The sequence below is a fragment of the Genypterus blacodes genome, unplaced genomic scaffold (genome assembly GCF_046128005.1).
Source record: "Genypterus blacodes isolate CSIRO-AG114 ecotype Tasmania unplaced genomic scaffold, CSIRO-AGI_Gbla_v1 ptg000024l_1, whole genome shotgun sequence".
Classification (NCBI taxonomy): domain Eukaryota; kingdom Metazoa; phylum Chordata; class Actinopteri; order Ophidiiformes; family Ophidiidae; genus Genypterus; species Genypterus blacodes.
The window spans coordinates 570,150-582,500 of NW_027466837.1; the positions used below are offsets into that span (position 1 = coordinate 570,150).

Sequence of the window (12,351 nt, forward strand, 5' to 3'; positions counted from 1 at the left end):
GGCGAGGCCATCTGGGCGTCATCTCGTTAGCTCATTACGGCTGCTGCTGCTGGCGAGACGCGAGCCCCTCATGTGACAGTGATTGAGGGCAAGCGCGCCGAGGTGTGTGCGTGTGTGTGTGTGTGTGCGTGTGTAGTGTTGTGTTTCTTAGATATGCTTGTGTGCCTGTTATGAGTCACGCTGAATCTGATTTGCTCTGCATGCCATCCTGTTGACTGTGCTAGCCCGGGCTAGAGAGTGTGTGTGTGTGTGTGTGTGTGTGTGAGCGAGGGTGAGGGTGTCTTGTGTTCACACGTACAAAGCGGTGCTCTGCGGGACGGAATTCAGGATATTCTGTCTGTCTTTCTTCCCTGTGACATCTTCATTTATGTCCTCTAATGGGGACGTCCCGGGGGGCAAACACACACACACACACACACACACACACACAGAGCTTTCTGCTTCTCACTGACTCACTGTTGCCAAGTTTGGCTTACTCCAGTTTAAATGCAGCTACAATTGAGTTTACAGTTTATTCAATAACACTCGCCGTGGGCAAGTTTGACCTGCTTTCCTATAATAAGGGTCAAATCCTTCCTGGTTTGTTAAACAAGGTTGGAGCCAGATGGGACTTGTTTTCCTTATTTTCAGAATTGCCGTGTTTGTTCGTGTGCCTGTGTGTGTGTGTGTGTGTGTGTGTGTGTGTGTGTGTGTGTGTGTGTGTGTGTGTGTGTGTGTGTGTGTGTGTGTGTGTGTGTGTGTGTGTGTGTGTGTGTGTGTGTGTGTGTGTGTGTGTGTGTGTGTGTGTGTGTGTGTGTGTGGCCTGGGCGCACACCCGCATTGAGGCGACTTGTTTACTGTGTTTGACATGTGAGGAAATCGGTGTGTGTACACTGTGGGGCGTGTGTTTATGTGTGTGTGTTTATAGTCGGGCCTCCTTAAGAACATCTGCCCCTGTGACAGCCTGACAGAAGCCAGCTATGTAAGCACTGCAGGCCGAGCCGCCGGCGACCGGCTCAGACCTGCGACCGCCCCTCACCTTCCCACGCCGCTCTGCGCTCTCGCTGCCGTCGCCAGAGGGCCCAATGGCGGCGGCGGCTCGGCAGGTCGGCCTCGTCGCATCGTAAGAGACTCGCGGGTGACGCGGCATCGCGACAGATGTGGCGGACGCCTCTTGGCGCCGTAGGCACACACACACTGACAGTTTGATGATACGTGTATGGAGCGATCACACCGTGTCAGCAGTGTCGGGTGAATCTCCACCGCACATCAGGAGCGAAGCCATTTCAGAAGCCGCTCCTCTCAATGTTTCCATTGTGAGGCCGGAGAAGAATGCGGCTCCGTCCCGAACGCGGTTTCAGGCCCAGACCGTCTCCGCTCGCAGTGAAATATTCAATATTGATTGACTCCAATGAGAACAGGATGTGTTTGTACCCTGTCATTACACAAACGCTAGACTGCCTGAGGCCAGCGATCGGGCTTTAAGTCTCAGCCGTCATGCGTATTACACAATGCACAAAGCAACAATGCTCCTTACATAGCCGGGCTTTTGTTCTCTAAGGGCTTAAGTGTAACCCTGTCATGTGGCTAAATGACTGTTATGTTCCTGTATTCATAAGCAGCCGTTAAAACCTCCCCAGACTGCACGGCTGTGGCGTATTGATGGAAAGGCCGTATTTCAGAGCGAGGCTGTAAATACGTCTGTCGCGTTGGAAAGTGTCATTTAATAACAAGAGGGAGGCCGACGCCGGGATTTTTTTGCGTCTAATGTGCGAGAGAAATTGTAATTGGTGAGGCAACACTCTTCCTGGCGCGGTAATTACCACGCTGATGGCGAAGGGAAGAAGGCTCCCGCTGAGACGGTGATTGTGGAGGATGTGGAACGTGCAGGAGTGCGGGTCTGAACACGCAGATCAGGTGCAGCAGGAACGCAAGCATGGAGACGGAGAGGGAGAGAGAAAGAAAGGATTGGATGTTGTGGAAATGTGTCAGGAAGTGTGTGTGTGTGTGTGTGTGTGACTGGTGGCATGCGTCCCTGCTGGAGATGGATTGGCCTGTATATGTAGTAGAGGGGTAATTGATTTTAATTGATATGTATGGCATGTTCATGGAGCTGCTGCGGACGAACAAATCAATTTGACACCATTCTCTCTCTCTCTCTCTCTCTCTCTCGCTCTCTCCCTCCCTCTCTCTCTCTCTCGGGTCCATTCATTCAGCGGCTGAGGCGGCCTGCCAGTGCTCGGCTCGGGGCAGAGGCCTGAGTGTACTGGACGGGGGTGGAGAACAGGGTGTGTGTGTGTGTGTGTGTGCGTGTGTGTGTGTGAGGGGCTTTGAGTGGGCCCGAGTGTAGGCGGCGTTTTATATGAAAGTGGGCGAGGGGCAGGAGCATGAATAGGGGCGGCTGGGAAGTTGGGCTGGGAAGGTCCAGGATGCACCCCACAGTGCTTTTGTGTTCTCCCACATCCGTGTGTGTGTGTGTGTGTGTGTGTGTATGGGGAGTTTGGGGGTAGCATATGTGAGATCATGTGCTCATATTCACCAGTGGAATGTAAAAAGAGGAGGAGGAGGAGGAGGAGGAGGGTGGGGGGGGTTCTCATTCTCCTCTCTCTCTCCCTCCGCCGGGTTGTTTTCTGTTCTCCCTCCGCTGTGCTGCAGCGGCGGCGGCCCTGTTGGTTTAAGCTCTTTACAGGATCCAGTGCAGCGCCGGGACGGCCAGATGAAACAGAACCAACCTCATCGGGCTGTTTGGAAAATGATTCTTTTTATTTGCTTTGGTCCCGGGCAGATCCACCTCGTTTGACACCGGGGGGAGCGACGCCTCTCTTGTTGCGTTCGGGTTCATTTCCCAGAAACAGGGTTTGAGTATCTGCGTCTCTGCGTCTCCTCTTCCTCTGCGCGCACACACTCCTTTCATCAACAGGTTTAATACGTCTCCAGACAACCAGAATGAAAGATACGATTCAACCTCCCTCCCCTCCCTCCCCCTCCTCCCCCCCTTCGCTTCCCTTTCGACCTCTCCTAAAGTACAATCATGTTCAGTCACTCCTCTCCTCCTCTCCATGGCGTGGCTGTGTGTAGCACCGGAGTGGCGCTGATTAAGCCGACAGAGAGACAAACGGGAGACAAAGTCCCAGCCCACCAGTTTAGCTTCACATCCTGGACTGGAGCTGGGCCGCGGCTTGCCAAGTGGAGGGCTTTTAAACTGGGCTAAACACTAATTGCTGCCCTATTTCTTTTATGTTGCTTCTTTCCCATCTGCGTTGGTGCTTCCAGACCTCCGCAGCAGCCAGAGCCTCATTATAACAGACAGTTAACAAAGGCTGGGAAACAGAAGCGGAGAATTCACTTAGGATAGCTATCTAACCGCCAACTAGGAGGCCTGCTCGGAAAATTGAATCAATGACAGCGGCCGGGCGTCTGATTAAATCCTTCGGGGAAGTTAAGATATTAGGAATTTGGGAAAAATCTTAATTATTCATCTAAATTTACGCTCCTGGCTTTGATCGCCGTGTTAAATGGGTTGTAAAAAAAGCTGAAGAGCGAGAGGTGGGACGTGAAGCCCGCTGTTGTGTGTTTGAGAGCTTTCATGAGGCTGTTTAGAGCTTTTTGAAGCAAACGTTTGGAAACAAAAGTTGCCCGTTCGCTCCGCGGAGAGAGAGAGAGAATGGAATCAGCTAAAGGAGAACTCACCTACTTGTGGAGTGAAACAAATCAAGCTGTTATTGTGACGCTCGCCTGCTGTTTTTCTGGTTTTCGGTCTTGTTTTTCTGTAGGTGTTTTTGTGTGTGTGTGTGTCTGTGTGTGTCTGTGTGTGTGAGGGGGGGGGGGGGGTTGGTGGGTGAGAGGCAACAGAATGAGAGAAATGTTGAAGAGGTGAATAAGAGGGGAGGATAAAGAGAGAGAGAGAGAGAGAGAGGGAATGAGATTGGGGAGCAGGAGTAAGAGGGGAGGGGGTGAAATGGGTTGGGGGGGTGCGAGGAGAGGAGAGGGGTGGTCAGCGACAAAGCCTAATGTTGCCATGGAAACGTGTTTATGCCTCACTGATGCATCTTGTAGATCCAATTAGAGAGCGATTGTGTCGCTGTCTTCATAGACACACGCACGTGTACCGAGGCATGTTACACACACACGCACAAACAGGCACACACATGCACACACATGCACACACACACACACAGAGGGGGAGATACATACATACACATGCACATACAGAGTGGAGTGTTGCAGCTGAAAACCAGCAAATTGTTGGAGGTGGGACAAAGGAGACCCTGCGTTCTGCTATCGGCCCTTGAATTACTCCCCCCCCCTCCTCTCACCCTCTCCTCTCGCCCCCGCCGCCCCTCGCTCCCCCGCGAGCGTCAGACAATGCCATGGAAATAACGTCTCACCCACTTCCAAGCCTCAGCACTCAGAGGCCGCCTCCCATCTGCATATTCTTTCATGACATCATATTCAGCCGAGGAGGAGGAGGAGGAGGAGGAGGAGGACTCTGACCGTTTTTTGCGAAATTCATTTTGCATTTATTTCCATTGTGAGTGAAGTCATTGATTGCGTAATGCCTCTGTCCGGGCAGAGAGGCTGAATGCTGAAGAGGCTCTAATCCAATCATGTTCATTTTCATGGGGGGGTATCTCTGCAGAAATGAGACTTCTTAAATGATCCTTCCTCCCTGATTCCTGGCTGTGGGCCAGAGTTTCACATCAGAGGAGGAGGGATGGTGATCACAAGCTCTCTCCACACACACACACACACACACACACACACAGCACTCTATCAGCGTGTTTCAGGAGGCATCGTGATCCTCCCTTCCCTCGGCCGGCTTGAAGAGTTATTTAGTGGTGAAATGATGTGTGTGATGATGAAATGAGGGGCTGAAGATAAGGTGAGATTGAAGTCGAGAGCGGGAGAGAGAGAGGGGGAGAGAGAGACAGACAGAGAGAGAGAGAGAGAGAGGGAGGGAGGCCCTGATGTCTTGTTAAAACGTGAGGGATCAGAAAGAACAACAAATGCATTGCGCTCGGCTAAATCCTGCTTAAATCCGCTGGCATGGGCAGATCTAGCAGATAGCCTCTCTGCTGTGCTCACTGTCTGCGCCCATAACACGCACACACACACACACACACACACACACACACACACACACACACACACACCCGTGGTCAGTCCGGCTGTCTGGGTTAATGCTTGGCTAACTGGGACAGCAGAGTTGAACCATGTTGACATTTTAAGCCTCAAACAAGTCCAGAACAATGATTCAGCCCGCCTGACCCCCCCTCCCCTTCCTCCCCCCACACACACACACACACCAGACCGCAACCTCAGCCCATTTTGCTGACCGAATAACACACACACACACACACACACACACACAGGCAACAGGCATGCATAAACAAATGTCGAGCGCAGCCGAATGAAACACACCCATGAAGCACTCGATGCACTCGCTTGCCTCACCCACACACACACACACACACACACACACACACACACACACACACACACACACACACACACACACACAGCGAGCCCCCTCACCCTCCCCCCTGCCGTCCATTCCCACCTTTTGTGAGTAAAACAGAACAAAAGCTGATCTGATTGATTTGGCAGCGGCGAGAGGTACAGTTAGGCCAGATGGATTATCTTAATCCGCCCGTAGATGATGACGGCCGGGGGAAGATGAACCGGGAAGCCTTCACCTCTCCTCTGACCCCCCGCTCTCATCCACAAGGCTCCAGCCCCCTGAAGTCAAAACATGGTTGATATTACGCCGGAGCAGCAGGTCTTAACGCAGCGCTGCCCCCCCCTCCTCCTCCCCCCCACCCCCCCCGGAAAAATATAAACTCAATCCTTTGCATTCCTTGGCCGCCTTCCCATCTGCAGCCATTTCGCAGCAGCCATTTTGTGTTTGGCCATCTTGTTTCCCTCTAAGCAAACCCTCTTGGTATGCTTTGATTGGGATCCAGAGCCGGGAGCTTTTGTGTGTGTGAGGAGCTGTGACGGGCCGACGCTGCGTAAACGTCAAGCCGCTACATGTCCTCTTTTTGTGTGAAAGAATTAATTACACTTAAATCCCGAGCCAGACAAATCTAAAGTCATAACTCCTCCATTACTGCGGGCTTTAAGACTGTATAAACTGTTTTTGAAATATGTGGCTGCTCTCCAGACTCCCTTTCTCATGTTACTTATCACGTCTGCCTCTCTTCCTCCTCCTCCCTCTCCTCCCCCTCCTCCTCCTGGTCTTCCTCCAGGTTCCTTCCCGGTAAAGGCCTGGTGATCTACCCGGACATCGGCGACAAGCTGGACATCATCTGTCCCAAGGCGGACCCGGGCCGGGACTACGAGTTCTACAAGCTGTACCTGGTGAAGCGTGAGCAGGCGGAGGGCTGCACCACCGTGCTCGACCCCAACGTGCTGGTCAACTGCAACAAGCCGGAGAAGGACATCAAGTTCACCATCAAGTTTCAGGAGTTCAGCCCAAACTACATGGGACTGGAGTTCAAGAGGAACTTCAACTACTACATCACCTGTAAGTTCAGATCTCATATCCTGCTTTGTTTACACTTCATACCTTCATGCTGTCTTTAAAAGCTTCATATCCCTGAGACCGGAGTTAAAAACAAACAAAAATGTGAATATTGTGACATAAACTCAACAAAAATCACCCAAAACTGACAGATGTGACTGAATACACTTCAAACACAATTCCAAAGAATGTGTAAATGTCAAAACTTGTAACTTTAGAAGGTCGTTTTATGTTTTCAGAGGCATTTTTATTGCTTTTCTTCTTACATACATCTGAATTGTGCGTCTGCTCGCGGTCCTCTTCACTGAGGAATGTGATCAAATGTGCGAGAAGCAAGAGTATGATGAGTGTGAATGTGTGTGAGAGTGTGTGTGTGTGTGTCTGACAGTGCCATTACCTTTCAGACTCAAAAAGGAATTCCGACACTTAACTGATCACGGTTTTTTATTTTAGAGCCATTTAAGCAGGATTATGCAAATGAGGCCGGGGAAGCACATCCCTGTATTAACCTTTGTTTACTCTGAACTGAGTCAGTATGTCAGAGCGCACACACACACACACACACACTAGGCACTACACTGATTGTCTGTCCTGTGATTAAGGTAAAAAATGCTGAAGCAGCCGTAAACACGGATCCAGCATTTATAGGATTCCGTCATTTGCTGAATACACACATATTACTCCTCACCTAATTGGCTCGGGGGAGGAAGTACGGCAGGAGAGGAGACGCACCAGCCGAACGGAATGCGGCCTGTGCTCCGACGGCAATCTACGCTAGATTCCAATCTGTCTACGACGCCTGACGAAATCGATTTATCGCCTGGCAGAGATTACAATCCCAGTTTTAACGCAAATCTACTAAATTGCGCTGCGAGGCCAGATTTTCACGGCGAACGCATTTCCTCCCGGCGGCAGGCAGCTGAAGGTTCCCGTGTCTGGCTGGTGGCACGGTGACAGCGTCTGTCGGAGGAGGAACTCGAGCCCCCGCTGGCGTGGATTTCAAACTAACAATCTTCTCATTACAAGCTTTGCCTCTCTCAGCTGTTTGCCGCACCCCTGAAGTGTTCTTTCCATATTGTGTGGCACTAAAGTGAAGCACATTATAGAAGTTAACTAAGCGTTGCCTCATATTTTCCCCTCCTAGACTCTAAATCTAAATCTACCTCAGAACCTGTTCACCTCTTCACTTTCTGAGACGTGACGTAGGGACAACAATCTGTTTCTACGCCTTGGAAGGAGAAAAAAAGCTCTAATATGTGACTTCCCTCTGATGGGTGTGTGTATGTGTGTGTGTGTGTGTGTGTGACCGTTAAATTAAACATATGCTTCCCGTTTGATGTCGAGCACTGCAGTCGATAGTCGCTCTCTCGACGTTTTGTGATGTTATCCAGCGACACATTTTCGGGGGCGGCTGCTGTGGCACAGTACCATGTGAGAAACACACACACACACACATACACACACACACACACACTTTATTACTCCCACATGGCTTCTGGGTTCAACACTAGGAGCATGTTCTGGTCTGCAGCCTCTCCTCCGGCCCTCGCTGCGTCTTGATTACATCACACGCTCTCTGCAGTGACACGCATGTGGCCCGGGCGCCGCCATCAAAGCTTTACATTAAAACTCCACTTCTTTATGCTTTTTAATGCGGCGCCGAGTCTCCGGTGTTTTCTTGGCATTAATGCGAACAAGTGTTTTATACTTAACACTTGCTCCGGAGCGGTTTGCATTGTGAGCACATAATGGCGTGGAGCGTTAAAGCCCTCCTAAAGGGAGCGGAGAAACGCAGGACTCAGCCCGGCGGCGTCTCATTATGAGGCTCGTATACCTGCTTTGTTGTGGCGTCAGCAGGAATCGCCTGTGATATTTGCTGTTATGTTAATGTCGTCTTAAGCGACGGGATGAGCCTGTTTTATTTATCCCTCTCCAGCCTGAGCACACACGCCCTGACAGGCTTCATTTATCATTTGGCTCACGCCCGGTGTGTGTCAGTATCGTGGGCGTGCGACAGGTGGCCACCACATCTGGACGCCGCCGTGTCGCGCCCTGGCTTTTCCTGCTTTTCTGGCTCTGCACCTCGGCGTGTCCGGGCGCCCTGGGGCCCCGGCTCAGAGGAGACGTATCCCACACCGCTCTGCTGGGAATGCGGCCCGGCCGGCCAGCGGAGCGGCGTAAATCTGCCGGGGGCCGTAAAGACTCGGCTTATCTGGCCTGATTAACGGTCAAACATGGCAGACAGCGTTTGAACCGGGAAGATGCACGGCGAGCGGACATTCCAGTGAATCTCCCTCCGTGTCCGCCCCCGGCCTCCACCCTCTGACTCCGCCGCTGTGTTTCTTCTGTCTCCCTGCCTTGATCATCTCCACCCCTCCCCCGCCCCCCTGACATGTGGTAGAATAAGCAACAAAAGGTGTGTGTGGGGTAAAGCAAAGCAGCAAATGGTGTGTGTTTATGCATGTGTGTGTGTATGTCTCCGCACCCCCTGGTGTCACCGCAGGGGGGCCGGTCCCGCTCTGTCCCCGTCCATCCGGCTCCAGCTCAGACCTGCCGACCTGCCACAGGTTCTCGCTCGCTGTCCATGTAGGGAGCCGGTGGGGGGTCAAAGGGTCAAAACTCATTGGCGATGGGGTCATGGAGACACAGCGGGGGGCCGGTAATGATAACCCCTGAACTGATCTAAACCCCAGACCGCCACGGGCACCAGCCTCTGCTGTCCGTCAACGCCCCCCCCCTCCCCCTACGCACACACACACACACACACACACACACACAGACACACACACTCACACACACACACAGGGCCCGGTGTGTGACAGAGCAAACTGGTTGTATTTCATTGCTTTGTCTAAACACAGGATATGGAACGAGCTGTTTGGGAGGAAAATGGCGGCGCTGTGTTTAGGGTTGGAGTGATTCTGAGACAGGAAGCTTTTAAGCAGCGGGAAATATAATGGAGAAAATGAGCGAGAGAGCAGCGGGGAGAGGAGAGAGAAAGTCGGAGCACACACACACTCACACACTCACACACACACACTCTGTCTTTATGTGTCTCTAGTCGGGCCAGAAAGTCCCTCCATTTTCTCTCCCATTCTCTTCCTATTAAAATAATGTTCCATGACTGCTGGCCGATATGTTCAGGGTGCTTAGCCGGGCCGGTGCGTCTGCGTTCGCTATAAAGGGCAAGGCCACGAGGCAGTAAACACAGGCAGCCTGTCCACATGCCCCTCTTCTTCTCTCCTTGATTTCCTGTGTAGCGAGGGCGGCGTAAGCCTGATCCCCGGTGACAGCTGTCACTCTCTATCTCGCCGCTCCCGTCACGGCCAATGACACACGACTTCCCCCGCCGAACACAAACTCTATCACCTCAGCAATATCATGGCCTCAGCCAGGGAAACATACGGCTGCTGTTCGTGGGCTAAAGGCTGAGCCGCGGCGGCGCCGTGTGCGGGGGAACACAGAGGAGAGCGAAGCAAACAGAGATGTTTGTTTTTGTTTTTCCTGAACCTCATTTTGTCATTTTTACAAGCTGCCTTTGGGCCTCGGCCAGGCTGTAATGAACAAACAATGTGAGAGGCCGAGTTTAGACTTAGACGCTAACACAAGATGGCTGCCGCACGGACTGATACTCCTGTGAAGCTCGTGTACCAGCGGAGGGACATTATGAAAACAATGTGATGGGTTAGTTTGCTGGACGATACGCAGATTCCTCTCCGCCGCGTTCAATTCCGTTTCGCCGTCTTGTTTTTCGCTCTGTTGGCGCTCACAGAATCCACAATGGTAACTAGCTTCCTGTTGTTGGAAAGCGGAGCATTGTTTTCCTTTTCGCTGGAGGTCACAAACAGATTCCCACTTCCAGATTTCTCCCTCTTGTTGTTTAATAAATCTGACACTGCCTCGTAATCAAACGGTTTCGTAATGGTTTGGTTCAGGTCTCCACATCGCCCCCCTGTGGTGACCTGAGGAACACAAAAGGACAGAACTAACTTCCACCTTCGTCCTGTAAGAGAAGGAATCCTACAAATACTCCCATGTGGTTCAAGAGCCCTGAACTATGCAGACAAATGTGTTGTAGATAGAGAAGTAACCGTGTCCTGCTGCTTGTTGGGGACAAAGCCTGAACGCAGGTGTGCAGGCAAATGTGTGCATATGTGGCTTCAACTTAAAGGCCTAAGAATACATCCGACCAACAGGAAGCTCATTCTGCGGCGCTCCACCTGACAGGATTAAGGTTAGGAGGAATTTTACACATCAGTAACCGTGCTGCTCGTCAGTGTGGGATCTATTTTTGCCTAACAGCCTACACACACGTTACACACGCATTTCCATCCAAACTGCCCGCCAGCAAGCCTCTTTCGTTCAAACTTCTTCTTCTTCTACTTCTATTTTACGGCAGTCTTCTCCTCTGGTTCGTCCTTGAGGGGGGGCAGGACTTGAAGGTCAAGGTTGAAATCCCCCCCGGCTGCAGCAGATCATCAGATCCTCCTTTGCCCTACATTTGCAAGGATGGTAAACACGCCGACATATGTGCACACGCGCACTCTCCCACGCAGGCGCTCACAGGGGGATCCTACGAGCGGACACGCACACACACACACGCAACACACACACTCACACACACACACACACACACACACACACACACACACACACACACACATACACACACGGCGAGGACCACACACTCGTGCATGTTTTCCGTGAATACAGAGCCTGGCAGGCTTGCGACTCGGTTTTGCCAAGGAATGTTTCATTTTGGTGCGATTTGAGTGAGAATGAAGACGGAGCGTGTAGAGCGTCAGCCGGTCAGAGTGTGGAGCTGAAAAATAACCCACTTACCTGCAATTAAAGCAGACAGTGTGTGAGCGTGAACATTCTCTAACCTTTTCTGTGAAATATAGCTGAAATTCTTTAATTAGGAGCCGGAGCCGTTATAGATTATAGACTCACCTACTCGCTCATTAGCGCTCAGGCTCACACTCGTATTGTTTTAATGAATATTCTTCACATCGCCAACACTTAAACCACTTCTGATATTAGTCTCGGTTGTAAACTTTTGCCAAGCTGTTGGAGTTTGATTTAAATATGTTTTATATGTGAGGGAAATGAAACAATAGTAAAAAAAAGCTCTTTAAAGACGAACCTTTAGTTATTTAATATGCTAGCTTTATTTATAGGGCGGCGTTCATGGAAATCACAGTACTTTACATAATTTCTCAGATGATTGACAGGCAGGAAGTAAAGCTTAATATAGGTTTAAGAACTCATTTAGAGGTTTAACCACTTAGACTGAAGAACCTGGAGATAAACCAATAAAATACAATAAATAAAATAAAATGACGTTGTGCAATTTTTAAAAGTGAATAAACATTTTTTTAGAAATTCAAATAAATACAGTTTTATGTCAAAATAATAAATTAGATACTAAGAAATTAAATTGAATAATAAATCAAAGCTTTGTCCCTGTTGCTGTTTCTGTGACTCCTGCTGTTTTGGCCTCAGCTTGAATCATCAGAGAGCAAACTCCCGCGGTGGCCGGCGGCGGCGGTTAGCGAGCGACTGGCGGTCACTGTCGTTGATGTTACTGATTAAAGTTTTAAGCAGCTAATCAGTAAAGCCTTAACGGATTTCATTTTCAAAGTAAACCCTGCTAACGGGTCAGGTTAGCCCGGGTGCAGCAGCAGGGTCTGGGATAAGGAGATTTAACCCCCTCCAGTGTTTATTAGAGCGCCGGCATAATATACGACTTTCTGCTTGCTTTGCAAATCTCTCCCGGCTGCTCTGCTGCTGCTGCTGCTCTGGATATTTCATTCAGCGAGCGTTAGCAGGCGCAGCGTTATTGTCGC

General features: G+C 50.7%; 1 protein-coding gene across 1 annotated transcript in view; it reads left to right on the forward strand.

Annotated features, from left to right (window-relative positions):
- efnb1 (ephrin-B1) overlaps nucleotides 1-12,351 on the forward strand; it is a 56,526-nt gene that overhangs the window by 19,064 nt on the left and 25,111 nt on the right. Inside the window, exon 2 of the mRNA XM_076143438.1 lies at nucleotides 6,228-6,505. Within this exon, the coding sequence (XP_075999553.1) occupies nucleotides 6,228-6,505 (278 nt within the window). The remainder of the gene's footprint in view (nucleotides 1-6,227; nucleotides 6,506-12,351) is intronic.